The sequence below is a fragment of the Sus scrofa genome, chromosome 3 (assembly GCF_054392235.1).
Source record: "Sus scrofa isolate SSC_HxYL_T2T_F1_AM1 chromosome 3, Sscrofa_HxYL_maternal_Yorkshire_Landrace_v2.0, whole genome shotgun sequence".
NCBI classification, from domain to species: domain Eukaryota; kingdom Metazoa; phylum Chordata; class Mammalia; order Artiodactyla; family Suidae; genus Sus; species Sus scrofa.
In genome coordinates, this window is record NC_139385.1 from 47,062,166 (window position 1) to 47,089,818 (window position 27,653).

The 27,653-nt window shown below is 65.6% G+C and overlaps 1 protein-coding gene across 4 annotated transcripts in view; it reads right to left on the reverse strand.

Moving 5' to 3' along the window:
* CACNA1H (calcium voltage-gated channel subunit alpha1 H) overlaps positions 1-27,653 on the reverse strand; it is a 57,212-nt gene that overhangs the window by 4,424 nt on the left and 25,135 nt on the right. Inside the window, exons 3-30 of one of the 4 annotated variants that reach the window (XM_085017837.1) lie at positions 19,936-20,047; positions 19,680-19,813; positions 19,226-19,323; positions 16,685-16,844; positions 16,092-16,410; positions 15,886-15,978; positions 14,129-14,900; positions 12,758-13,197; positions 11,169-11,320; positions 9,991-10,176; positions 9,258-9,375; positions 8,924-9,079; positions 8,714-8,804; positions 8,346-8,554; positions 6,622-7,038; positions 6,122-6,222; positions 5,871-5,994; positions 5,726-5,794; positions 5,442-5,626; positions 5,118-5,244; positions 4,770-4,895; positions 4,449-4,538; positions 4,032-4,224; positions 3,446-3,463; positions 2,204-2,355; positions 1,395-1,504; positions 1,087-1,220; positions 816-890 (exon numbers count right to left, since the gene is read on the reverse strand). In XM_085017837.1, coding sequence (XP_084873963.1) covers positions 816-890; positions 1,087-1,220; positions 1,395-1,504; positions 2,204-2,355; positions 3,446-3,463; positions 4,032-4,224; positions 4,449-4,538; positions 4,770-4,895; positions 5,118-5,244; positions 5,442-5,626; positions 5,726-5,794; positions 5,871-5,994; positions 6,122-6,222; positions 6,622-7,038; positions 8,346-8,554; positions 8,714-8,804; positions 8,924-9,079; positions 9,258-9,375; positions 9,991-10,176; positions 11,169-11,320; positions 12,758-13,197; positions 14,129-14,900; positions 15,886-15,978; positions 16,092-16,410; positions 16,685-16,844; positions 19,226-19,323; positions 19,680-19,813; positions 19,936-20,047 — 4,961 coding nt within the window. Of the gene's footprint in view, positions 1-815; positions 891-1,086; positions 1,221-1,394; positions 1,505-2,203; positions 2,356-3,445; positions 3,464-3,992; positions 4,225-4,448; positions 4,539-4,769; positions 4,896-5,117; positions 5,245-5,441; positions 5,627-5,725; positions 5,795-5,870; positions 5,995-6,121; positions 6,223-6,621; positions 7,039-8,345; positions 8,555-8,713; positions 8,805-8,923; positions 9,080-9,257; positions 9,376-9,990; positions 10,177-11,168; positions 11,321-12,757; positions 13,198-14,128; positions 14,901-15,885; positions 15,979-16,091; positions 16,411-16,684; positions 16,845-19,225; positions 19,324-19,679; positions 19,814-19,935; positions 20,048-27,653 lie in introns of all 4 variants that reach the window. The other 3 variants (XM_021086865.2, XM_085017835.1, XM_085017836.1) reach the window with 3 other exon arrangements.

The window sequence follows — 27,653 nt, forward strand, 5'->3', positions numbered from 1 at the left end:
CCTGCTCAGACCGCCAGAGGCATCTCACTGGAGCATGGCCAGCTGGTTTCCCACCCTCCCCTACCCCACCTCCCCCTCTGACACTGGGCAGGTAGGACAAAGTGTCAGGAATGCAGCTCAGGGCTGGGGCCCAGAGGGAAGGCTGGAGATGGAGGACACAGAGCCTGGGGCTGAGTGGGAGGCAGCCGGGCGGACAGAAACATGCTGAGCTGGTGGATAGACAGCTGGCCAGGAGGGCTGGATGGAGGATGGACAGACACGTGGGGACAGACACGTGGTGGATGGGTGGACAGACAACTGCGAGGGTGGCTGGGTGGGCACATGGCTGGCCGAGGGTTAGCTCCACGGACAGGTGGACACAGGGCCGGGCTGCTGGGTGGACTGGCGGGGAGCTGGATACTGCACAGGTGGGGCAATGAGTCACTTGAGGAGCCACAAAGGCTGAAAGTGGTGGTGACGGGGGGGCACGGGACGTGAGCACACAGGGCCTGAAGCAGCTCCCAATGGGAGCAGCCATGGCCAACACTGGAGCCCTGGGTGCGGTCTTCCAAACTCGGACAGGCCCATCTTAGCCGGGGCGCTGCCCTCTGTCCACTTCCCACTGTGTCCAGAGCTGCACCCGGGGAGATGGGCCCTGGTGATGGGTCTTTCCCAGAGACTAGACTGTGGCCCAGAAGGCAGGCGGCCACCCCACCCCCCACCCCCCCGCTGACAGCGAGCCAGGCCTCCCTGCAGCCCTGTCCTCCTGGGGGCTCAGTGATGTCCACCGTGGGAGCAGGGAAGCCGGACCCGGGCCAGGCCCCGGAGCTGCAGACCTACCTGGGGCAGCGCCTGAACCACCGTGTCCAGCAGGGCCCGCATGCCCGTGGCCATCTTGAGCAGCTTCAGCACTAGGGCCGGGAGCCGAGCATTAGCGGGGGGCTGGGGCTGGTCTGACGCTCCCCAGGCTGGCCAGCCCCAGACCACCCGGCCCCAGGGCCCCCAGCCCCCATCTGCAGCACAGTCCCTGGGGAGCGGGGCGGACCCCAGAGCCCCGTCCTTGGACCCTCCCGACAGCGCCAGACCGCGGCGGGCGGGGCCACCTACCGCGGGCAATGCGCAGCACACGCATGATGCGGATGATGGTGGGGTTGATGGGCAGGGCCGCGTTCATCTCGATCTCCTCCAGTGTGATGCCCATGATGGACAGCAGGACGATGGCCAGGTCCAGCTGGTTCCACCTGGCCAGCGGGCAGGCGCGGCTCAGCGGGGGCCACTGTGCCCTCCCCGGCACCCCCCCAGCCCTTCAAGCCCAGAGGTCTCCACCCTGTGCCCTGGGAGGGTCCTCTGTCACCACAGGGCAGCCTGCGCCTCCCCTCAGCGGGCCGCGACTCTCTCCTGCCTGTGCGACACACCTGTCCTTGAAGAATCTGCGGAACCCAAAGGCCACCAGCTTCAGCGCGGCCTCCACGATGAAGACGATGGTGAACACGTAGTTGCAGTACTTGAGGGCCTCGTCCAGAGACTGGGGGCGAGGGGCAGGCTTGTTGAGAGGCAGGCCCCCTGTCCAGCTGCCCCTCCCCGCCCCCTGGCTCTCCTCTGCGGACCGGGTCCCTTGCGGGCAGGGGCAGGTCTCCCTGGGGCCCAGCTATCACTGGGTGGAGGTCTGTGCCAGGCGGGGGGGGCAGGGAGGAGCTGCCTGGATTTACCTCCTGCCCCTCCCTGGACCAGCCCCAGCCCACAGCCCAGGGCGGGGCGGGGGGGTGGTGGCCCACCAGCTTCAGCCAGAGTCCCAGGCTCTGGTATGCTGGGAAGGAGGGGTGTGGCCCCGCGTCTTTAATGAGATGCTGGAGATGCAAGAAGGAAACCTCCCTCTCTCCGCCTGGCTGTCCCTGGACTGTGAAGTCCAGTCTGGGAAGCTGGACTCGGAGACACTCCCCAGCCAGCATTTCCAGATGGAACCTCTCTTGGGGCTGGGAAGGCCCTTGGGGCAGCCGGCCCTGGGAACTTCCGCCCATTTGAAAGGAAGAACTCTTTGTTCCGACCCCACTTCCAGGTACCCCATAAACATGAGTGAGGGCTCAGACATGGCTGCAAACCTGGGGCCCCAAGTTCACAGGGTAGCGCCATTCCACTGGGCAAGACCCCAGCCCTAGCCATCCCAGGGGTGTCTCCCTGCTTCTGCCCAGAGGCGGGGGCAGTTGGGTGGGGGGAGGAGCCCCACCTTGGGCTGGTTGTAGTGCTCCATGGACATGGTAATGACATTGACCCCGATAATGAAGGTGATGAAGAGGTCCAGGTAGTGGCTGGTGCACAGGGAGTGGATGGAGCGGCGTGTGGGTGAGTAGTCAGCATAGTAGGGCCGGCGCTGGGCTTCTGTGGGGAGAGGGCTCCGGTGAGGGCTGGGCGGGCTGCCTCCCGGGGCTGAAGGGTCAGGGTGCTGAGGGAGGGCCCAGGCTCAGACGGGAGACTCAGGGGCAGGTTGCCCGCTGACCTCCCTCACGGTGAGGGCCCCAGCCCCAGGGCAGACCCCAGGAGCGGGCCTGGAAGCTGAGACCCCACCTGGGCCCTGCCAGGAGCTCCCAAGCCAGGGCCTGTGTGGCAGGCATCAGGGTTCAGAGCCAGCTCACTGATGCAGGGTGGGCAGATGGGAGCTTTCTTTGCGGACAAGGCGGGCAGGGCAGGGCAGCCCACCACACCCACCCATCTCCCCACCTCCCAGGCTGGGCATGAGCTGCCACTCCACTGCCGACTCCCTGGGGCCTGCCTGATCTCCGGGCCACCTGAGGTGGATGGGCATGACCTGGGAGTGGGGGTGGTGCACCTGCCCCGACCCCCAGCAGGTCTGTCTGCACTAAATGATCCCCGGCCTGCAGTAACCCTTGAGGGCCGATCGCGCCTGCAGAGCTCCCACTGGATGAGGGCAGAGCTGCCACCACTGCACAGGGGACCCACCTCAGCCACAGAGCCCTGTGGGCGGGGACCAGGGAGAGCAGGGGCGGGGTGGCAACTGACCCTTCCCTGGGCCCCGCATGCTCCTCGGTCTGGCATGCAGTCACTAGAGAGCCCCGCTCAGCTCTTGCAGCCAAAGGAGTCAATGGCCAACCGGGCCAGACCAGCACAAAGACACGGAGCAGCCCCCAGCCCGCGGGCGCCCCAGAGTGCGGCAGAGAAGCAGTCGGGCATGCAAGCCGGGCAGAGGGACACACACAAGCTTGGAGGCAGCAGCATGGACACCAGGCAGGCAAGCCCACAACCCTGCCTCGCTCCCCTGAGCGCCTGGTGGCCACCCCAGCCATCCCATGCCCACGCTGTGACGGAGCCCAGTGGGTTTGGCGCCTGCCTTCAAAGACCCGCCTTCCCTGTGGCAGTGGCAGTGGCAGAGGGATGGAGACCGAGCCAGTCCGCAGCCCCGTGCAGCGGCTGGCAGAAGCGGGGCTAAGGCATGCGGGGCAGGGACAGGTACCTGGGTTGGGGAAAGTGCCTGGAAAGACAAGGAGACTGAGCTGGCCTCGGTGGGCGGGGCCAGGAGATCCCACGGGGGCGGGAGGCTCGGCGGCGCTCACAGGAAGCTCTCTTTGCTTCCCAGCTGGGTGGGGTTTTCCTAAGACCCTCTCTCTGTCTCCAGTGGCTTTGCTTCGCCCCTCCCGCCCCCATCCCCCAGCGAGGTGTGAGAACTCACGGGGGTGAGCCTGCCCATGCAGTGGTGGGGTGGCTGCAGCCGTGCCCCCTGCCCAGGCCCCTCCTCTGAGAACAAGAAGGGCAGGTATGCAGAGCGGCTGGGCGGGGCCAGGCCGGGGGCCAAGGGCAGTGGGGCTGTGGGGCCCGACCGCTGAGCAGCTGCCTGGGTGCCCGCCTCACAGCCAGAGTGCCAAGGATACCCGGGATCGGGCCCGCAGCGCCGAGTCTCCGAGCCGGCCCTCAGCGGGTCCCCGGGTCCCCCGCCGCCCTCCCACAGGCGAAAGGGGGCCTCAGGCGGGTGGAGGGGGCTGGGGCGGCGCGCAGGTACCGACCCGCCACCGCCACCGTCACCGGCACCAGGGGCGCCTTACTCCTGCGTTTCCTCTCCAGGCGCCGCTGCCGCTTCTCCTCCCGCCGCCGCGCCTCCTCCGCCTCCTGGTGCTGCCGGCACTTGTGGAAGTTCTCGACCACGACGCCCACGAACATGTTGAGCACGAAGAAGCTGACGATGAGCAGGAAGGAGATGAAGTAGAGCAGCATCCAGGGGTTGTGGTTGGGCACCGGCTGCAGCACAGGAGCGGCTTGTGGGTGCCTGCCCGCCGGGTGCCCTCCCGGGCGCGGCCCCGCCTGCAGCCGTGCTCTGGCCCCACGTGGACCTCTCCAGAAGTTCTGAGAAGCCAAAAGAGGCCTCTAGAGTGGGGCGCGGGGGAGAGGTTCCCTGAGATGAGCAGAGGACCCAGGAAGAAGAGTTCACTTGGAGGACCAGGGCTGCCCGCCACCCACCGCACCTGCTGGTCTATGCCCACGGCATCCAGCCCGTCGTACATGATGTTCACCCAGCCGTCCTTGGATGAGAGCACGAACAGGGACATCAGCGCCTGCGAGGCCAGAGCACAGGGGTTACGGCTCGCCTGGGAGACCCGCAAAGGACCACACGCCCTGCTCGGACCCGCCCACATCTCACAGACCCACCCACGCCTTGCAGACCCGCCCACACGCGCAAGGCTGGGGGCCGCTCCCACCTATCAGGCGGGGGCAAGGCTAGCTGAGATCACCTCGCCAGGCCTGCCCCCTATCCCAGCCACCCGCCAAGTCCCAGCCCTGCCCACCTGGCCCAGGTTGTCGAAGTTGTACTTGCGTCGCACCCAGCGGTAGTGCGCGGCCCGGCACTCGGCCTTCGTGGAGATGTTCCTGGTGTCTGCGCCCTCGCAGTAGTAAAACTTCCCCTTGAAGAGCTGACCAGGGCGGGGCGGTCACTCCCCAGAGGGTGGGCGCAGGCCCTACACACCCACCCTCTGGACCTGCCCACAAGGGGCCGCTCCGAGCAGCTGGGTAGAGACCAGCTGGGTAGAGCAGCTGCCTGCCTGCTTGGGCCTCGGCCCTCCCAGAACTGCCAAGCTGCTGACCACAGGCCACTGTCCTATGGCAGGACATCCAGAGACAAGCGGGCCACGCACCTGCACCCCCAGGATGCCGAAGATAATGAAGAAGGCACAGCAGATGAGGACAATGTTTCCGATGGGCCTAAGTGACGAGATCAGAGTCTCCACCACCAGCTTGAGGCCCGGGGCGCGGCTGATGACTCTGGACAAGTGGCAGAGGGAACTGCGATGCTGGGCCGGGCCAAGGGGGCAGCCCCCAGAACGAGGGGCCAAAGCGGCACAGACCCCGCCCCCGACTGGCCTCTGGCCCTGGCCCCGCCCCCATCTTTCCCCAGGCCCCGCCCCACCCTCTGGTTCCAGCCCCATCCCCCGGCTCCGCCCCATCCAGGCCCCGCCCACCTCAGGGGCCGAAGAGTCCGCAGCAGGCGCAGCACCCGCAGGATACCCAGGATCTTGGCGCCGCCGGCCGAGGCCAAGGCGACGACAATGTCGATCAGGGACACCAGGACGAGCAGCCCGTCCAGCACGTTCCAGCTGCTCTGCAGGTAGGCGTGCTCGCCCGAGACCAGACCCAGGGCCACCACCTGGGGGTGCGGAAGAGGGGTTGGCGTGGTGCACGGGCGGCAGGGCCACAAGGCCAGAGCAACGGCCCCTGGGCTGCCCCCGCCCCCGCCCCGCTGTACCTTCACCGTCATTTCGGCCACGAAGATCGCCGTGAAGATGTAGTTGGAGACGCTGAGGAACAGGCGCTCCTGCAAGGGACAGGACAGTGGGAGGGGTCCGCCGCGGCCACGGGACCCACCCCTCCCAGGGAGGAGGGCGCCTCACGGTGCTGCTGGGGTCGATGTCCGGCCTCTCCAGGGCTATGGTGATGCAGTTGAGGAAGATGAAGACCAGGACGACGTGGTCGAACATCTTGTGAGCAATGATCTTCTGGCAGGAGCCGCGGAACCTGGGGGCCAGGGGTGGTGGGTCCGGGGCAGCCCTGGCCAAGCCCTCGGAGCCCGTCCCGGAGGTCCCGCGGCGGAGCGCAGCACTCACCACTAGGTAGGGACACGGACCCAGAGGGAGCCCCTCACCTGTTCTGTGGGGAGAAGAGGTACAGGGCCCAGGGCTCTCGGCTCCGGCAGCACTCAGGCTTGTAGGGTTCCAGCACTTTCTGCAGCCGGGAGCAGCAGCTCTGGGGGCAGGGAAGAAGGTCCTCAGGGCCCCGCCCAGCAGCCTCTCCTGCCTTCACACCCAGCCCTGTGCACCCACCCAGACACCAAGCGAGGGATCCCAGCTGGGAGCCCCCGGGGCTGGCTGGGTGGCCAGACTTAGAGCCCGCCCAGGTGGGCTGGCAGCCCTGCCTCCTCCCACAGACATCCCGGCACTGGCTGAGAACCAGCGCTCAGCCAGAGGCGGGGCTGAATCCACATCTGGAGTTCCTCACGGATCAGCTTTGGGCCCACCAGCTGGGTCAGCTCCTGCCCAGCTTGCTCTGCTCCCCTCCCCCTTTGCAGCTCCCCCCCCGACCTGGGGGACACCAGCCCACAACCAGAGGAAGGCGAGGGGCAGACGTGGGGTTCGCCCTGCTCACATCCTCCACGTCATCGTCAAACTCCGCTGGGTCCTCCTTGTGGCTGTCAACGCGCAGGAAGAACTCGCTGGGCAGGGCCAGCACCTGCCCATTGCAGTCGTGGAGCTTGGTAGGCAGCAGGGTGGCCGGCCGTGGGGGCCGCAGGTCCAGCGTGCTGCGGTGGTCCAGGGACTCAGTGCGCCGCAGCGGCGTGGCACGCGTGGTCGGGGAGGCCCCAGGCCGGGGTCTGCCGTCCTCGGCCTCCTCATCGGTGCTGCCGCCGCCCTTGCCCTCGCAGGACAGCAGCGACTCCCGCTCGCCGCACTGGCTCCGGCGCTTGAGGCTGGGTGCGCGACCCAGGCTGTTCCAGCTGGAGCGCCGGCTGCTCCAGGCGCTGTTGGGGCCCCAGTGGGCGCAGGGAGAGCTGCGGAGGCTGGACTGTGGGGAGGGGGCAGGGGTGAGCAGGGGATCCCCCAAGTTATCCCCAAACACCCTGGTCTTAGGGGCACCCGGCCCAGGGGCTTTCCCATCTGGTTTGTCACCACGGACACCCATGGGTGACACCCATGGTACGCAGATCATCTTTAAAGAGCAGACAGCCCTGCTAGGGAGATGCCAGCAGCACTGCCCCTTCCGGGGACGCCTGGGACACACAGTGGCTTGACAACAAGCTGGAGACAGAGCCAGCAAGTGTCAGAGCACTGGGTGGGCATTGGGTGCCTACTCAAAAAAGGACCAGAGGGTGGGGAATGGTTATCAGAGGGCCTAGGACCAGCCGCAGATCAGGCATCCTCAGATGCCACAGAGCATCTGACCGGCTCTCTTTGGAGGGCCCCAAGCCTGCCCTTCCCCGTTTTCAGTTCCCGGGTCCAGGGGGAGCTGAGCCAGGATCCCTATCAGCTTGGCTGGGAAGCATCCTGTTGCTCCATCCCTCAGCCCACCCCAGGCTCAGTCCCAAGCCTTTCTGTAAGTTCACACCCCTGCTTTCCCTCCGCAGTTTGCTCTGGGCCCTTCTGAGAAGTCCAGAAACTGGCTTTGGCTGCGTCTGCTAGGCTGCTGTCCTGGGAGTGTGCGGAAACACCCCATGGGCTTCACTCCGCAGGCTGCTGTTGGTTGTGACACCAGACCCTCTGCCAGGCGTCCGTCACCTGTTTCACATTCTCAGTTTTCTGTACTTTTATCTGTTCTGTTTTGCCTTCTCACGGACGCTCTGGCCTCTACCAGCCCTTGTCTTTGGCTGCAGTTTGGAAGATAAGGCTCTCACCTGATACTCTATCTGCGTGTTCATACGCTCCCCTAAGAACAGCAGCCTTGGGAGTTCCCGTCATGGCTCAGCAGAAACGAATCTGACTGGCCTCCGTGAGGATGCAGGTTCGATCCCTGGCCTCATTCAGAGGGTTAAGGATCCAGCGTTGCTGTGAGCTGTGGTGTAGGTCATAGATGTGGCTCAGATCTGGTGGCACTGTGGCTGTGGCGTAGGCCAGCAGCAACAGCTCGAATTGGACTCCTAGCCCGGGAACTTCCATATCCCGTGGGTGCGGCCATAAGAAAAAGACAAAAAAAAAAAACAAAAACAAAAAACCACCAGTGTCTGGCTCCATTTCTAGAAAAGGAAGCAATGGCTCAGGGATTTGCGGGCTCTGACTGGAGGGCGTGTGGGACCCTCATCTCTGGGGAAGGCCCTAAGGGTTGGTGGGTGGAGCCTGAAGGTGCCCCGAGGCCTCAGTGGGGGAGGGGGGCCCTACCAGAGACTTCTGGTCCCCCAGCTGGGGGTCCACGGAGCTGCTGCTGCCGCGCCGGGAGTCCAGGAGGCCAGGGGTGGCGTCCAGGTGTGGGAAGCTCTTGGGGGTGGGCATGGGTGTGGCCGCCGTGCGCATGATGAGGGGCGGAGGCAGGCTGCCCCGGCCCTGCAGGTGCCCGTTGGGGGTCACCGCCAGCGAGAACATCTTCAGCTCTGGGGCCAGGGGGGTGGGGGGGAGAGGAGGAGGTGGCTCAAGTCTGCAGGGCTCCCCGGAAGGAGAGTCCGCCCACCCAGGACCAGCCTGTGGGGTCCCGGCTGTCCCTGGACTGGGCGGGCGGTGCCCCTCTGCCCCGCCCCTGCGCGCCCGCATACCTGTGGCCCTGAGGTCTCTGAACGTGTCCAAATCCTCCTCCAAGTGGGTGGACATCTTGTCCTCGTCTGTGTCGGACCTGGTGGCGTCGCCCTGTGCCCACGGAACAGAGGGCACACGTGAGGCTCTCCCTGAGGCGGCTTCCCTGGGCAGGGACGCTGGGCAGGTGGAGGGTGGAGGCCTGGCCACCCCGTCCCCTGGAAGCCCCTCACCTCGGCCTGGAAGCCCTCCACCAGGATGGCCACCAGCAGGTTGAAGAGCACGTAGTTGCCAAAGGTCATGAGAGCCACGAAGTAGAGGGCGGCCCAGGACGAGGTGGAGGCCATGCCGTTGTACAGGACCACGTTCCAGTCCTCCTGGGTCAGGATCTGGCGGGGGGAGGGCAGGCGGGGCAGAGCCAAAGGCGCCCTGGACGCACGGCCAGGTCCGGCCGGGGGGATCAGAATGGACACCCCGCCCCCATTACCGCTCTGGCCGCAGCCCCACCGGGCCGTGCTCGCAGGGACTTTGGTCGATGCCAGGGGGCGGCCCGCCCAGCCGGCTCACCTGGAACACGGTGACGATGGCCCACAGCAGCGAGTCGAAGTTCTTTCTGTCGGGGACCGTGTCTCCGGTGTCCGTCTTCAGGCTGAACTTGCAGCCAAAGAGGTGCATGCCGAGGATGCTGGGCAGCAGGCAGGGGTGCATGGAGGGCGGGCGTGGTGGGACCCCCTCCCGGCAGCCGCTCCCTTTCACCTCCCTAGCTGGGCCCCCCAGTGCTCGCGGCCGAGCTGGTCCATTACACAGGTGGGAAAACCAAGGCTTGGGGTGGGGGGGGCATCCAGAGGCCACCTGGCTTCGGGCAGCGGTGGGATCGGGGGTGCCTGCCTCCCCCAGCCGGCTGGGGCCATCCTCTGCCCGAGCCCCCTCCCCAAGCTGGCCCATGTCAGGGGCTCAGCAAACAGCAGCTGCGCTCAAGGAACTCCAGCCCGGCTGCCTCGCCCCTTCTCTGCCCCCCGTGGGTCTCGGCTTTTCTCTGGGCACAATCCCCTGTCCGTCCGTCTGTCTGGGGCTGGCCCATCCCTGCCCCCCGCCAGCTGCGAGCCATGAACACCGAGCCCAGCCCGCTGGTGCTTCGCACAGAGATGCCCAGTCGGGGTTGTGGGAAGGAGCCGGCGACTGCGTTTCCGCTGCCCCTTTGAGGCTCCTGGCCCGGATGCAAGGAGCACAGGGCCGGCACGGGCGGGGGGGGCTGGCCCAGGGGCAGGTGCGAGCTGGCACCGCGGGCTGGAGGACCCACCTGAAGATGAAGATGAAGAGCATGAGCAGCATGCAGAAGGTGGCCACGTTGTCCATGGTTTTCATGAGCACAACCAGCTGGCGCCGCAGCGCCGGCATGAAGCGCACCAGCTTCAGCACCCGCAGTAGCCGGAAGGTCCGCAGCACCGACAGCCCGCCGTCCGCCTGCCCGATGATCTCCCACACGCTGCGGGCGGGCCAAGGGTCAGCAGGACCCTTCCCTCTGGCTGTGTGCCCCTGTGTCCAGCGGGACCCTGGCAGGACTCTTCCCTGAGGCAGACATGCCAGCCTGGGAACCACGGTGGCCTCCACGCAATCCCATTCTGGGAGCAGGTTTGGCCGTATCAAAGCGCCAACATCTCTGAAGGCTCCCCATCCGCTGCCACCCCTGGGGGCTGCCTGACCCCTAGAAGCTGTCTGGTCAGCAGCTTCTCAATTTGAGGGTCTGTCCCAGTCCTGAATCTTTTTTTTCCTTTTTCTTTGTCTTTTTAGGGCCACACCTGTGACATCTAGAGATTCCCAGGCTAGGGGTTGACTCAGAGCTGTAGCTGTGGCCTACACCACAGCCACAGCAACGCCAGATCCAAGCCGTGTCTGACCTTCACCACAGCTCACGGCAACCCCAGATCCTTAATCCACTGAGTGAGGCCCGGGATCAAACCTGCACCTCATGGATGCTAGTCAGGTTTGTTTCCGCCGAGCCATGATGGGCACTCCTGCATCTTTTAAGCTGTGCCTGTCTTGTCTGGTCTTGCCAGGGTGGGGGACCCCTTGACCCCTGAGGACCCTGTTCACTCCTGGGGGAGAGAGTTCCCAGACTCCTCTGTTCCTTTCTGTGTTGCTTTTGCTGCAGCAGATACCGCCCCCACCCCCCCACCCCCCACCCCAGGCAAGCTGGCCTTCCTCACAGGGGCTGAGCCCAAAGTGGAGTCCAGCCGGGAGGCTGAAGGGCTGCTGAGTGCCCACTCTGCTCCTGCAGGGAACAGCTCCACGAGATTCTAGAAACTTCCACCTGAGATGCAGCTGACCCGTGTGTACCGACAGTGCCTGCAGGGGGATCCCACCTCCATAGCCTGGCATGAAATGCTGCCAGCAGCGCCTCTCCTGCTGGCTGGGACTCTGCTGTCTGTGGGGGGCCGTGCCAGACACCGGGGCCTCCCTGGCTGACGGCCCACCCACCTGATGACCACGATGATGCCATCGAAGATGTTATAGGGGTTCCGGATGTAGCCCAGCGGGCCGCAGGCCAGCAGCTTCAGCAGCATCTCCAGGGCAAACATGCTCGTGAACACAATGTTGCTGATCTCCAGGGCGTTGGTCAGCTCGTCGGGCTGTGGGCAGCAGAGGGGCTGTCAGGGCCCGGGCACATCTCCCACTGCTCCTCGGCTAGGGAGGGGCCCACTCCACTAAATCGGGAGCCCACTAAATCGGGAGCAGGTAAGGCTGCCTCAAGGGGTCAAGGGCTGCAGCAGCCTTGCAGAAGCCCCATTGGCTGCTGTCTAGAGGAGACAGGAGCCCAGGGATGTCCCCTCCAGCTGGACCCCAGCCTGCCTGGTCCTCCCTCCCCGCCTGGCGCAGGGACCCCAGGGCCCTGCCTGACCTTCCCCCCACCATGTCTGTGTCTCAGGGCTCTGGAGACCTACTGGACCCCGCAAGCACAGGCCTGGGGAACAGGGCCTGGAGAATTGGCACCAGGCTTCTGGGGTGCGTGTGGGTGTGCAGGGGAGCTGCCTCCCAATAGCCGCCCTGATCCTTGGGGGCCTCACACATCCCTCCCTGCCAACTGAAGATCCAGAGGCCACCTTCTCACTGGAGATGTGCTGGCCTACATGTGTGTGCCGGCAGGTGGCCTGCCGGGTGCACACACAAGATTGCACCCACGCAGATACTTGTGTGTGCATGGCCACCCACTGTGCATGTCTGTACACGTTCCACCCTGCACATAGAAACCCCGCATGTGTTTATGTGTGTGGCTGGGTACACACGTGCACGTGTGTGCACGCAGAGGCTCTTCCTTGCCACGGAGTCCCTCGAGGGGCTGTTGCTGTCCCTGCTCGGGGTCTCATCTTGACAGACACCCTCCCCCTGCCGCGCAGTGGGCAGCTGGAGGCTCACGCGGCTTGGCTCTTCCCTCAGTTGCTCCAGGATGAAAGAATGTACGTAGCTTAAGCGACTTGAGCAGCCCAGAGAGCAGGAGTCGGCAAGGGGATTTAGTTGTTAAAGGGACACTGCTCCTCCCTGGCGAGGCTCCAGTCTGGGGCGGGGACTGCTGGGGGCCAGGCACACCCCCAGCTCCTTCCCTGGGGCCATTCCACACCCCTGGCCTCTCCCGGGCATCCGGGAGGACGTCGGTGGGCATAGCCAGAAGGTCTAGCTCGCAGAGGGGGGCCTCTGGGGGAGCTGGGCTGTGGGGGTCCCACCCCGAGAAGAACACGGGGTGGTGTGGAACAACCGTGGCCCCCGGCTGCCTGGGGGTCTGAGGTGATCTCAAGCCCACCCCAGATGGGAGGACCTCCGGGCGCGAGCCACGGTTTCTGTTCCCACTCGGCAGAGGTGCCGCCCCAGGACAAGAACGAGCACGCATCGAGCGACGGATGAACGTCCCACAGCAGCCAAAACCCAGTGTCCTGTTGCCCAAGCCCCCAAGCCCCTCTGCGGGCCAGATGGGCTGCAGGCGAGGAGGCCCACGAGGGACGCGCTCCCGGGCTCAGCCCGAGGGCCGGCCGCCAGCCCCGCGTCCCCTCCGGGGGCTGCGCAGGGCCGCCCACCTGCTCGTGGTACTCGACGCCCATACTCAGCGTGTTGGTGAGAATGGCCACCATGATGCCGCGGTTGAAGTACTTGCTGTCCACGATGTGGCGCAGCTTGCTGCTCAAGGAGGCCCACACTCGGCCCGGCCCGGCCCGCTCGCCAGCCGCCCGCCGCTGTGCCCGCCGCCGCGCGCTGCCCGGACCCGGTGCATCCGCCACTGGGGGCGACCGCATGGGGTCGCGGCGGTCCCCGTGGCGCACGTCCTGCGTGAACTCATAGACCCCGTTGCTGTCTGAGTCTCCGCTGTCTGAGCCGCTGAACTCCAGCTCAGGGTCCTCCAGGGCGCTGGTGCAGTACGGGCAGCTGCTCAGCTCACAGGTCAGCGTGCCCGCCTGGGGGCTGGGCAGAGGGCAGGGCACGCTCAGGCCCGACAGGCGGCTGGGGGCCTGGCCCAGTCCTGCGGGAAGAAGGAGGCGGGCGGGCTCAGGCGGCTCAGCTGCCACACCAGGCTCCCGCAGAGGTTGCTGTGGGGTGAGCTGTCTGGGTACGCACCTGGGCACACATGTGCCCACACACGCCCTGCACCAGCGCTTTCTGATCTCGCAGGGACAGGGATAAAAAGAGGCAGAGACACACAGCCACCCTGGGCCATGGCATCCATAGCAATACAACATGAGCCACAGCTGCTCCACGCTGCCTCCCTGGGCGAGTCTTTGGGTCCTGGGTGACTCTGCACCTGTAGCAGCTCAGACTCACCAGCCAGGGGCCCCCAGGGCCAAGCTGCCCCAGGAGGGGAGCACAGGGCTATGGGCACGTGCTGTGACACATGGGTCAGAGCCTGAGGACACACACCTCTACCGTGCCAAGGGCACGGCAGGCTGTGCCTGGGCACACCACCTGGGGGCCTCAGTGTGCTCGAGGCCCAGATGCCTGGGGGCCCAGTGTCCTGCCTGTGCCAGATGGGAGGACTGGGTGTGCAGGTGGCACTCCACCCCCCCTCCTTGGCCGTGGGGGCTCTGTGGCCTCAGCTTTCCCTCCCCCTGCCCCAGCCTCAGTTTCCCCACCTGGGAAGCGACCAGGCCATGAACAGGCAGTTTGCCGCATGGTCAGGTGTGGGCAAGGTGACAGAGACAGGAGGCGGGAGGCGGGGGGATTTTCTTTGCCAACTTCAGAATTTTCATTTCCACGTGGCAAATACATGTGCACCTGAGCCGTCAGCAGCTCGGGGCTTCAGGGTGGATGGAGGCATGGGGGTGGGGTACCCTGTCCCGTCTAAGGTGCCCCCTTAGAGCTCCGAAGGAGAAAGCTGGGCTCACAGGAGCGCCCACACGCAGGGACGTCCCAGGATCCCCGTCCCCCTACTGCTCCCCAAAGGGTGAGGTCCTTACCATGCTCTCCAACCAGGTGCTGGATCTTCTCACAAGGGTCTGGGCTGCTCAGGGGGCTGTGTCCCCCGGCTCCCGCCGGCCCGCCAGCCCGCTTCCCCTTGAGCCCGGGGCCACCTCTGCTGTCCCCCGCGGCCGAGGGCAGGATGGTGGGGTAGTTCATGGCACCCAGGCTGGTGGCCAGCTTGAGGCTGGCAGCAGCAGTGGCCGCGGCATGCACTGCCCGGGCCCTCTCCTGAGGCCCCTCCACGTGGCAGTCTGCGTGGTACACGCTGTGTACCGACTCGGTGTCGGGGGGCGCGTGCCCGGGCGAGGGCGGCACTCCGGCCCGCAGCAGCCTGGTGTCCCTGGCGCCTGGCTCGGGGCCTGGCCGGCGCGGGCTGCTGTGGCTGAAGTGGTAGTGGTGGTGGTGGTGGTGGTGATGGTGGTACACCAGGTGGTGGATGGAGGCGGCGCGCCCGCCCGCCCGCCGCACCCGCCGCCCGGGGCCCTGGCCATGCAGGGAGGCACTAGGGTCCACCTTCTTGTGCCAGCGGCTCTGCCAGCGGGCGTAGAGGCGCAGACTGCGGCGCTTCAGCTTGCGGCACACATGGCCCACGTAACGCAAGAGCTCCTCATAGCAGCTGCCCGGCTCCGAGAAGCTGGCCAGGGTGCTGTCGTTGGACAGGTAGCGGGACCGCTGCTCCCGCATCAGCTGGTTCTCCCGCTGCTTCGTCTCCGAGAACTGCGTGGCGATCACCACCAGGCACAGGTTGATCATGAAAAAGGAACCCACCTGCGGCCGATGGGCGGGGGTGAGACTCCGGGCGGCCGTCACCTGGCCAGGGCCTGAGGGAGGCGGGGACGTGGCGACACAGACACGGGCCGCCCTGGGAGGCAGGATCAGGCAGGGCAAGGGGCCAGGGCAGAGGCTGTGGTTCCTACACAATAGTCTCGGACAAGAGAAGCACTGAGCCTACTGCCTGCTACCTGTTCTAGGCTGTGGACACGGCCCGAGTGTGGCCTCAGGTGCCCTGTGATGGTGAGTCCCTGCCCATTCGACACTGAGCCCAGCTCTTGGGGTGGGGGCGGGCAGCAGGTGCTCCTTGCTCCTCTGTGGACAGTTGGAGGCTACGTGGGGAGACCCCCCCCCTTCAGATCTGACCCCAGCCAGACCTTTCAGCTCAGGTCAGGCCTTCTCCAGCCCTCACTGTCCTCCATGGCAGGATCACCAGGTGACACTACCTGTGCACGTGGTCTGAGATAAAGAGGGACAGCTGCTTGATTCACTTCACGGCTGGTTCTTACAGACCCTCCCTGGACACCACAAGGCCACTGAGAGAATCATGTGAGGGCCACACCTGGGCCGCTGCGGTGGGTCATGCTTGGGGGCCCACGTGCACTGTGACCCCAAGAGGTGATCCTGAGCCTCCCTGAGGGGCACACAGGCTTCGGTCCTCCCAGCTCTGCCTGCTTCCTCCCCTGGGGGCTGGACAGAAGGCTCCCCTCCACCAAGGGTACCCGTCCTGGAGAGAACAGCCTGGGTCTCTGCGGCCCCCTCCCCCGCTCCATAGCTCCGTTCAGCTCAGGGACCTAGCAGGGCCAGCAAAGGCCAGGGTGGCACAGCCGGGGGCACAAGCAGCATGGTGCTGGACCTCAGAGGCAGGAAGACAGATAACAAGGAAGCTCGGGGATCTGCACTTGCCTGTCACGACACAGAGGTGCCTCCACCCACTCGCACCCCACCCCGACCGTGCAGGCCCCCCCAGGCCCCCACTCACGATGATGAGCAGGATGAAGTAGATGAAGTTGTAGAAGGAGTGCGCGTCCATGACGTAGTACATGATGTCCACCCAGCCCTCCAGCGTGATCACCTGCGCGGGGCGACAGGCGGTGGGGCTGGTGGGGCCGGAAAGCCCTGCCTGGCACCAGCCCTCCAGGCCCCGCCCGCTCGGCGCCCGGGGCCGGGAGGAGACCGGGCGCCCACCTGGAAGATGGCAATCCAGGCATAGCCGATGTTGTCGAAGCTGACGGCCCCGTTGTGAGGGTTGGAGTCGCCCGAGCGGCACACGTTGTAGTACTGGTTCCAGTTGATGCAGGCGTGGCGGCCGGCGCCATCCTCGCCCTCAGCCTGTGGCTGCCCGTAGGCCTCCCAGCCCAGCGTGCACTCCACGCGCAGCTCGCGGCGGCTGGGGATGTGTGAGCACTTCCGCATGCCGTTGTCCCGGCGGGAAGAGCAGATGAAGGGGTTCTCCTCCCCCTCCTCGGGCTGGTAGTACGGCCGCAGGAAGCTGAGGTTGCTGTTCCTGGGGCGAAGGAGACGGACACAGGCACAGAAACAGGGACGCAGAAACAAAACGTAAAAAACCACTTGGGAGCAATACCTGGAGGAGATGAGCTAGGGGTGGAGCCTCTGGGGAGGGGCGGGGCCTGGAGAAGAGGCTCTGAGTAGGGAGGGGCGGTGCCTCCGGGTAGGGCGGGGCCTGGAGGGGGGGCCTCCGGGTAGGCCGGGGCCTCTGAGGTGGGCGCTGGGAGAAGCTGGTTGGGGCATGGCTTGCTGGGTGGGCATGGCCTGTGCACCTGGCGAAGGTACTGTCCAGGAAGCAGCGGTTTCGCAGCAGGCCAGCCCAAAGCTGGACACCCACGATGCCAAAGATGAAGAAGACAAAGAAGCAGAGCAGGAGGACGTTCCCGAGCATGGGCAGTGTGTCCAGCAGCAGCGTGACCAGGATCCGCATGCCTGCGGGTGGCAGGGTAGCAGGTCAGCATAGCAGAGTTCTCCTGGGGTGTCCCGGGGAGGGGGTCCAGGGGACCCAGACTCCTGCCATTCAGACAGGCATCAGTGCCTCTGCTGGGGGCTTGAGCTGGGCCCCTCAACGTCCAGCAGGCCCCAAGGGACAAACACCTGTGAGCCAGAACCCACAGAGAGGAACAAGGCCACAGCCTGAAGGGGCTCAGCGTTGGCGGCCCCTACTCCTCATGAAGCTGGCCAGGACCATGCCCTGTCCAGGTGGCCCCCCAGGGTGGCTGGCTGGAGAGCCCCATGGCCCCAGGAACCAGCATGGGAGCAACAGCCACGGGGACCCAGCAGCTCAGGCTCAGGGGTGCCTCCTGCACCCAGGAGCCTGGGGGTCTTGCAGCAGGTACAGCCTTTGGGGACCGCCGTTTCCTTCCGTTCTGTGTGTGAATCAAAGGGAGCAGAACCCTGCATTTATTTATTTATTTATTTATTTATTTATTTATTTATTTTTGTCTTTTTGCCATTTCTTGGGCTGCTCTCGCGGCATATGGAGGTTCCCAAGCTAGGGGTTGAATCGGAGCTGTAGCTGCCAGCCTATGCCAGAGCCACAGCAACGCGGGATCCGAGCTGCGTCTGCAACCTACACCACAGCTCACGGCAACAACGGATCGTTAACCCACTGAGCAAGGGCAGGGATCGAACCCGCAACCTCATGGTTCCTAGTCGGATTTGTTAACCACCGCGCCACGACGGGAACTCCAAGAACCCTGCACTTTAAAGAGTGGGGCTGTGTGTAACCCCAGGACAGGAGGCGGCCTTTGAGAGGCAGCTTTGAAGCACTCATTCCTGGGTGTGTGATGGGCCGTATAAATGCATACTAACCCCAGGAGTGGTCCGGCCAAGGCCACACACCCCTCGCTTGGTCCTGGGCCCACCCCCTCCCACACCTCAGCAAGAATAAGACCTGTTTCCCCAAATAAGCAAGGTCCTGGTTAAGGGTGCAGACAGAGCCCAGGGCTGGGGGCAGGTGCCAGGGACTCAAGAACAGTACCCCGGGGCCGCTGGATGGCAGAATGCGCCCCTGGGGTCACAGGGGGCGTCATGGCTGGGAGGGGCACTGAAGTTTCGAAAACAGCCTGGAGTCAGACTGATCAGGCACAAAGGCCACCCTGGCCAGATGGCAACTGGCCACAGACGATCCAGGGTTCAGAGTGAGACACAGCCCTGGGCATGAGGAGCACATGGTCCTGTTTGGGATGGGGCATGTCCCCAGAGGGATGCCAGGCTGCTGGCGGCAATTCTGGCCACTGCAGGCACTTGGCCTGCAAAGCAAAGACCCGTCTTGTGTACAAGGCTGTCACTTCACACACTGAAAGGGGCCCAGGGGAGCAGACCCAGTGTGTGACGGTGCTGGGCACAGAGCTGAGAACCACCTGTGACATAGCACCTTGAGGAGTCCCACTTGACCTGCATTCCCAGCTAGGGAAACCAAGGCTCAGAGGGGTATAGTACTTGCCCAGGGTCACACAGCATCTGAACTCTGAGCCCTGAGGGTAGAGCCAGGTGGCAGGTTGCAGGCAGGCCCGGGGGTCCCGCAGCACAAACCTCACTTGCCTCCCGTCCAGTGGAGCTGACAGCCCCAGGGGGAGGGGGTGCCCAGGGGGTGTGCCTTCTCAGGGGCGCTGCAGACCAAGCCCTGACCACCAGGACCCAGACCAGGCACCCAGACAGGCTGTGTACGCCTACACGGAACACACAGACCCACGCGATCGTGTGTGTACACACACCTTACTGGGCAGTGCCCCGCCCCCGGCCCCAGGAAAATGAACAGCTGAATTCGGTTACAACACTGAGCTCAGAAGCCACAGAGATTCTCCAACAGGCCCCTGTGTGGGCAGATGACCAGGTCACAGGACAGACCACTTTCCAAACAAGCAGCCACATGACTTCGTGGAAGCCGCTCTGTGCTTCCCTGAGCACGAGGCCCCTTGGCAGAGCTCAGACGAGCTGGGCCGGAGGAGAAAGCCACCAGGGCCTGCATGGCTCCTGAGCGGGACCCCGAATGCTGCACAGATGAGGAGTCCGAGGTTCTGAGTGGCCTCTGTCACTCGGCAACACACAGGGCATCAGGACTGCCCACCACACCCGACCTGGTCCAGGGGTGCTCTGTCCTCGCCACAAAAGCAGCAGCAAATCCTCAGGGGCCTTGGCAGGGGACAGGCCAGCCCCCCTCCCAGCACGGGGTCTAAACTGGAGCCCGAGCACCCAGAAGCCACTCAAGCAGTGTGGCCTGCTGGTCCTGGGCCCCACTGGGCCCTCGGCGCTCTCAGCAGGGCTGGTGGGACATATCTGTCCCACGGCCAGGGTGGAGAGTCACTTACTGGGCACACGGTTGATGGCGCGGAGAGGCCGCAGCACGCGCACCGTCCGGATGGCCGAGAGGCTCACGTTGTGTCCATCCAGAGAGTACTCCATCATGCTGGGGGAGGCGGGGAGTGGGCTCAGGGGGTGGCCAGGTGCTCTGGGGTCAAAGCCGGGACAGCAGGCACAAGGCTCTCTGCAGAGCACCCTGCTAGCTGAGGCCGAGGGGCCAGAGCAGGTGAGCACACGGCAGAGGCCTGGTGCCCACACCAGCCTGAGCCCTGAGGCGGGGGTGGTGGTGGGGGGGGCACGACCACTGGGGGCTTCTCACCATTCACAGACCACCCCAAGCACCCTGTCTGTCCCAACACCCCTGGCGCCACCGCCCGCCTCGGGGGGCACAGCACCCCGCCAGGGGCCGCCATGGGGTCTGCGGAAGGCCGGGCTCTCCTGCCCGTACGGGGAGGACCGTACCCCGCCATGACGATGAAGAAGTCCAGCCGGTTCCACGTGTCGCCCAGGTAGCACTTCTGCCCGAACAGCCCCAGGGCGACCATCTTGATGAGCATCTCGGCCGCGAAGAAGGCGAAGATGAAGTCGTCAAAGGCCTGCGGGAGGGAGGCCTGAGAACCGCGCCTGTGCCCCTCCGCCCCGCCCCCCTGGGCCGCCCGCCCCGCCCCGCCCCCCGGGCCGCCCCGTCCCCCGGGCCCCCGCCTCGCCTGACGCCCACCTCCAGGATACTGCAGCGCTCCGAGCGGCACTCGACGTCCTCGCAGGGCCGGAACAGGCCCAGGGTCACACAGTTAAGCATGATGACCAGCATGCTGACATGCTCGAACCACGTGGGGCAGGCGCCGAGTCAAGGGTCCACGCAGCAGGCAGGGCGGCCCTGGGACACCCCCCCCCCCACCCAGCCCCTCTGGCTGCTGCCCCGGGGCCAGGCCGTCAACACCCCCCTCTGTGCCCACCCTGCCCGCGGGGCAGGACCCCCCCCCCCGCCCCCAACCAGCCTCTGGACCCTGCTGCCAACACCCCCTTGGACAGCAGGACCCTGGACAGAGACTGGAGGCCAGCAGCTGCCCCTTGGCCAGGCTCCCCCCAGCTCCAGTGCCCTAAACTGAGATCAGACTTGCACAGGAGCGGTCTCACAAGGGTGCCCAGCCGGGACTCCAAGGACTGCAGACACTCATCAACCACGAGGGGGCCATGAGGACAGCCCAGGAGCCCGGTCCTCGTGGCCCAAACCCCCAACGACCCCAGCAAACAGAGGGTGCCCTGACCACGGCGATGTGATGCGAACTTAGCCCCCAGCTCAGTGCCTGGAGGCCCTGCAGCCCTACTGAGAGCCTGGAGGAAGGGCTGGTGAGTGAGGCCAACCCCAGCCCAGAGCAGCCCTGGGAGGGGGAGCCGCCTGCCCGTGAAGGGCCTGTCCAGAAGAGGTGTCCATCCAGGACCCTGGGGCACTGGGCCAGCAGGCAGCACTGCACCCCATGTGCTGTATGATCCTGGCCACCCCACGGGGTCACCCGCCCTCAGGATGAAGGGCCACCCACGACTGCAGCGAGAACTCCCAGCCATCCTGGGAGTGGCCACCAGGTGGCACAGTGGCTCCGCCAAAGCTGTAGCGTCACTGTTTGTGGCCCCTCTGCAGCTGTCTGTCAGGGGTGCACCCCCGCCTGCCCCAACTGGCTCATCAGGACATCCTGGGGCCCCATGGTGGGCTAGCCCTGTCAGGGGTGAAGAGGGGTCCCAACAGGGGCTAGGCTGTGTGGGGGTCCCCAGCCGGGGGCAGGGGCTTCGTGCAAACCTGTGGGTGCAGGCAGGTGCCCCTCGCACTGGAGGGCCCGTTGGCATTCCTCGTACCCTAAGTGCCACCTTCACATCAGGAGCCCCTCCCACCGGGCCCCGCCCCCACCCTGTGGCGAGCTCTTTGTGGGGGCTGCGGCCTGCCGGGGGCTGGAGAGAGTGAGGGTGAGAGGACAGGAGGCCCCCCCCAGAGGCCTCCCCTGAGCAGGTACCAGGTGGACGGAGGACTTTGACTTTCTTAAGCAGAGAAGTTGGCATTGGTGAGTCCAGCTTGTCAGCAGACAACTGAAGGCAGCTTGAGCTGAGACCCTGCCTCCTGCACCGCTGGCCCAGTGCCGAGGAGGCAGAGGTGGGTGATGGGCCAGGACTCTGGGCTGCCACATGTCCTGGCTGTGTGACTTTGAGCCTTGGGGGCCCTCTGCTCCCCCTGTGTCCCCGGGGTGGAAGGCGGGGAGCATCTCACAGACCAACAAGGTGACCAAAGCAGCAGGGCCCTGCCTGGCACGTGGCTATGCTCCCTGAAGCAGGGGTCAGTCCCAGGGCCCTGGGTGCCGCTCCGCGTTCTACCTTGTGTGGGCATTGCGGGGGGCTCCAAGCCGCCCCGCCTGCAAGAGGCTCTGACCCCCAGGACACCTGACAACACGGCAGAGGCTGTGCTGTGACCGATCAGGAGGGACAGGCCTGGGGAGGCTGGGGGCCTCCACGTCACTCAGGACGGGCCCCAGGACAAGGGCGGGAGGAAGGCCAGGCACGTGTCCCTGCTTCGCGGGGCCCAGCAGCCCGCCCTGCTCGCAGCCCTGGCCCTGCCTTCCTGCAGAGGCAGGGCCAACAGGTACCGCCCTGCAGCCCCGGCCCAGGACAGTGCAGTGCAGTGCGGCGCTGGGCACAGGGTAATTACACGTTCCTGCCGAGAGCCCCATAATTACACTTAATGGGTTCAGCGGTAACAAGCACCTTGGCCGTGATTTGGCTGCAGAAAAACAGAAATCAGCATCCTGCTAAGACAGCGCTGAGGGCCTGACCCCCTGGGCCCGTGACAGGGGGCCAGGCACGTGCGCTCCCCGGGAGGTGGCCGAGTGGGGCTGGCGGGATGACAGACCCCGTGGGGGGAGGCAGGGTCCTGGAGCGTGGGGTGGGGGACAACAGCCACAGTTGAAAGCTGCACCAAATACTCACCACGCACCTACTGCGTGCCAGCCCAACAGGCAGGCAAAGTCCAGGCCCCCCGGCACAGACTGGAGCCCTGGTGACTTGCCAGAGGGAGACAGGGGTCCCAGGCTGCATCACAGAATGCTGAGGCCACACAGGGAAGCCAGGCCTCAACACCCCGTTGTCCTCTGACCTGCCGTCTGCAGCCCCTGGGAGGGGCCCCCTGTCTTTCACGGCTGTAAACCACACCCCTGGATGGGGGGGGCTGCTCAGCTTCGCTCCAAGCCTTCCAGGGGTGGTGGGTTCTCACACAAAAGCTGTGGAACCCCTGCCCGCAGGACCAGGACCCCCCAGTGCCACTGGCAATGGTGCCATGGCACAGCAGGGAGCAGACAGCTCGGCCTGGGTGGGCGATGGTCAGATGCTTCCCAGATCAGGCTGGACCCTGCTCTCACAGATGCGTGGCCCCCAACCCTGCAGGGAGGCAGCACAGGGCAGCCCCAGCCTTGGTTTGCCCACCCAGTCGGTGGGGATGTGGGGACCTGGGCCCTGGGTCCCCCTTCCTTGCCCCACTTCAACTGCGTGTGCTTCTGCAGGGCCAGCCCCCACCTCCTGCACGGCAAACATCCCGCTCCAGTAGCGGCAGGGTCTCCAGCCCAGCCCGGCCCACCCCTGCGCCCCCGGCCTGTCTCGTCTTCATGCCTCCCCCCATCTCAAACAGATGTCACCAGCCCCCTGACTTCTCCCAGGCCTGCACCCATGAAGACGACCCCCAGACCTCAGAACTGGTATTGGGCAGAGCTAAGGACCCTGACTTTCACCGGGGCCGCAGATGTGTCTGCAGCCACTGGGCTTGTCTGGGCCACGGAAAGCTACTTGATCAGGAGCTGGAGGGGCCCAATCCCCAGCAGGAGCCACAACCTAGGCCCCCAGCAAAGTACGAAGACAGCTTGGCTTGAGGTCCTGGGTCAGGGTCCTACGTCAACACTTTCCCAGACCACTGACAAGCTGAGGGCACCTACCCACCCCGCAGGCCCCACGGCCCTGCCTGCCCTGCTCCCCCAAGCACACCCTAGGGGCTCAGGACATCCACCACAGCTACAGTGACCTCGTGGGATGGGGGAGCACGGGCTCACACAAGGTGGGGCGCCATCCGTGTGGCTGAGTGACCAACCCGGTCAGCACGGCTGGGGGCGTTCATCTGGCCGACTGGGCCCCCTCCCTCCCGTTACCATCATCGCCCCTCCCCACGCCCCACCCCAAACACCCAGGGAGGATGGGGTCCCGGGGTCTGCATACCTTGTCCATGCAAAGGGCACACAGAAGCAGCACGAGGAGCCGCCTGGCCCTGGGGAGGGTCCCACGGGCCCCGCCCCGCCCAGAGAGGGGCCACGTTGGCCCACGCATCACAGCCATCCTGAGGTCACGCCTTAGTGGCAGCTGAGGACAAGCGGTGCAAACCTGACTCTCATCACAACAGCCAGTCACTTCCCAAGGCTTAATTGCACAGATGGATTTTCTGGGTTTTAATTAAAAATCCTTTAGTTCTTGAACCAAATTCTACAAATTAGTCAATTTCCACTGCAAGTCCAAGGAAGCCAGGCTGCCCTGTGGCCAGGAAGAGGCGGCTGCACCAGCACGGGCCACCGAGGGGCCACAGGTATGAGTCTCTCCCACGGGACCCCATACCCAGGAAGGCCCTGCCCAGGCCTGGAGGCTGAACGTAGGGAGAGATTCCCCCAACCCAGGCTCCCTGACCACCCGGCCCTGGGTCCATAGGCCCCAGGGATGGCCCTCAGCCAGCCCCCCCCCCCGCCCCCCGGTGTCCGGCCTGGGCAGGGTGGGGCCTGGAGTGACTTTCTCCGGGCAGCCTGTTCCACACCCAGGCCTGGGGCTTATAATGAGAAACAGGCTCTGAGGGAGGCTTGGAGAGGGCCCTGGGCTGGAGACCCAACAGCTGTGGGCCAGTGGTCTTGTCTGTGCAGGGACCCCTCAGGTGCCATGTCCCCCAGATGTCCCCCACTCCAACTCAAAGCCTCTCAGCGTGGGGCCAGCCTGGGAGGGACGAGGTCCCGGCTTCGCACTCTCCTGGGTCTTGGCGAGGGCTGGCCCAGCTCCTACCCCAGCAGCCATGGCCGTGGGCCAGGTTCCCAGAACCGGGGCGGAGCAGAGACCCAGCCCTGTCTTGAAGGCTTTGGTGCTGGCTCCGAGCTCCCCCAGATCATGGCAGCAATGCACCCCAAATAAACCGGATGCCAGGCCCGGGGCCAGGAGGCCGAGGGGATGCTGGCCGCTGTCCATGGTGCTGAAGCGGCCCTGGCCCTGCACCCCGGGGCCCTGCTCTCCCAGGCCTGTGTGTGGTTGGAAACGGTCCAGCGTTTTCTGTTCCACAGCTTTCTCATTCGCAGCCAGACTCCTGACTGGTTATGAACAGCACACAAGGGCTGCTGGCCTGAGAGCACCCACCCTGGGCCTGGGCACGGGGAGACCCCCCGCCTGGGAGCAGCAGCTCGGAAGTGGGGCCACCGAGGTCAGCTCTGCACTGAAGCTGCCACCAGGTCAGGAGCTGGGGTGCGGGGAGTGTAACTGGAGTCAGAAGGGGCTCGGGGCCCCTCAGCACACGTCAGGGGGTGCCAGCCCCCCACTGCAGCCACGTCAGCAGGGCCACGGACACATCACGGCACAGCCTCTCACCAAGGATGGGGGCCTTCAGGGACCTGGCATGGGGCAGGTGTCCCCAAAGCCTACATGATGCAGGATGGTGCGGCCCAAAGGGTGTTCTCTGACCCTCACCCCAGAACCAGATTCTCATCATCACACAGCCACCCCCAGCCCACCCAGACCTACTGGCTCCAGGTCCCAGGGGCTCACAGCCTTGCAGTCTCACTCAGAGTCTGAGGATGAGAACCTGACCCCCAATCCTTCCACCGCCCACCCTTCCCTCTTCCCTAGCCTCAGTGTCCCCACCTGTACAATGGGAGTGATAACAGCTACTTTTTGGGTGCCAAGGTTCACCCAGGCCCCTCTGCACAGTGGTCAGCAGGCTCCAAACCTCCCACCCTGTCCCTCATTCTGCTCAATCCCACCCCCTGGCTGGCTCCAGACACACAGGGAGAGGGGACACTGGCTTTCCCTCGCTGAGGATGCAGGATGGAGTCTGTGGGGTGAAGGTCAGAGTGGGGACGCTCCCACCTGGGGACACGGCTCCAGGCCCCAGAGCCACAAACCAACGGGGACGCAGCAGCTCGAGGACGGAGGGTCAGGGTCCCCAGGATGGCTGCAGTCGGCCCCCTACAGTCACAATGGCCCCCATGCAGGGCTGTATGGGGACGAGGCCCTGATCCCACAGGGTCTGCCTGCAATCACCAGACAGAGCTGCGAGGGTCTGGGGGGAAGGAGAAGGCCCGACTGGCCGCTCTCCGGAGTAGCCTGCCTGTGGCCAGCAGCTCGCTCAGACCAAGCCCCCAAGAGCCTGGTGTAAGCGTCGCTGGGCCCAGGTGGTGGGGGACGGAGGGGTGCTGACAGCAGGAAAAAGGGAACCCGGGCTGGGCGGCCCAGAGCTCCAGCTCCGCACACCCAGGTCAGCATCCGTGCCCTCCTCAGCCCGGCCATGGCCACTGCCTAGACCGGGCCAGGCTGCTCACGCTGGACGACGGCAGCAGCTTTCGGGCTCCCTGTGTCTGTCCTGCACCAAGCAGCCCCCACTCCGTCCTCCCCCCACAGCCCATGACTCAGAGGATAGAGGTGAGCCCAGGTGACTCCCACTCCTGGCAGACAGGCAGGGCCGAGCCAGACCCCCCATGGGAGGCGCTCAGGGGCTCACGTGTGGGGGTGGGGGGCTGGGACGGCTGGCCTCCAGCCCCCACCCCAGTGTTCCTCCTCGGGTTCTGTGCCGTGCGGATAAGTGGCTTGGACAGGCAGGGAGATGCGAGGACCAGTGAAGGCTGAATGCCAGGCTGGTCCAGGGACACACGCGCTGGGGCTGCCTTCAAACACATAACCCGCGGGGGCCCCTGGTGGGCACACCCCTCCCCGCCCTGGGGCGGCCCCTCCCCTGCGCCCCAGGCCTGCACGCCCCTGCCGGTGTGTCCCCCGCCCCCCTGAACTGCCTCAGTGGGGGAAACCCAGCCCCTCCTGGGGAAGAACCACCTGTGAGCCACTGAGGAGGGGCGCTGACCCCTCCCCACCCGCTGAGGCTGAACCACAGCCCGGCCGATACCCCACGTGGGTGGTGCCGGGCAGCAAGCTCAGAGAGCCCCGGAACCGGCCTCTCCTGGCGCAGTACAGCCTCCGGAACTGACCCCTCCGTCCACATGTCCACCCAGAACCGGGCTGTTCCCAGACCCACGGAGGCCAAGGCCCAGCTACCAAAGGTCCAGAGACCACCTCACACCAGGCAGCAGTGTCTGCGTCAAGAGACCAGCTCCTCAAACCTTTCAACCAACAGGTGCATGAGGCCATGGAGGCACGCGGTGGGCTGTGACCCAATTCCTGCTGCCAGCCTCCAGGGGTGGCCGGAGGGTCCTGGCAGACAGACCCCCAGCCTTGGGGCCGCCCTGCTGTTCCCATGAGGCCGGAACAGCAGGGCAGCCCCAAGGCAGGGTCACCTCCCCCCGGGGCTGGAGAAAGCTCTTCCACGCACTCCTGGCTAATTAATTCATTACTGAGGTAGTTCATTAATTAGGGGCCCTCCAGCCTTGATGGGGCCCAGCCAGGGATGGGATGTCTACCTGTAGATTTGGGGGCCTCCAGGCAGCGGGACAGAACAGGTCGCTGGGCCCCCTGGCACACGTGTGCGCACGCTCACTGGTGCTGGGGCATCTGGTGGGGCTCTCCTAGGCCAGGCCCTCGGGGACTGCAGACCGGAGCCGGCGGAGACCAAGCCCTTGTGGCCGAGGCTGGGAGGCTGACACCAGGAGTCCCCCAAGCTGACAGACGTCTCTGCAGCCCCATCAGCAGCCGGGCCAGCTGTCTCCTTCCCCTGGGGGCATCCAGGCCACAGCCTGCCGAGGACAAGAGATCGGCCCCTGCCCCTGAGAGCATGTGACCCTTGACCTGGAGAGGTCCTGACCCTGGGGCCTGGGGGAAGCAAGGTCTCAGGACAAGCCAGCTGCCTGGGGCTCCAGCCCACCGCGCCATCCAGGCCTGCCTGGAGGAGGTGACAAACCACACCCAGCAGGATGCGGAAGCAGATGGAGCCCGCGGGGCTCCCAGAGCAGGGCTCGGGCACAGCTATCCGGCTATCCGGTCCCAGGAAAGAGCCAGAGGGGTCCCTCAAGAGAGCCTCTAAGGGGAGGGGGAAGCTGGCACTCAGGGCCACAGAAGTTTCTCTCTTTCCCCTGAGGCTGTTGCCACAACGACAAGCTGCTGACAGCTGAGGAGGACCCCGGGGCAGCTGAGGGCCAAGGAGGGGGCTCCCCCAGCCCGGGACCCCGTGGATCAGCCTCAAGTCTCCCCCTCCTGCCCCATGGAAAGCCACTGCAGGGTTTTAAC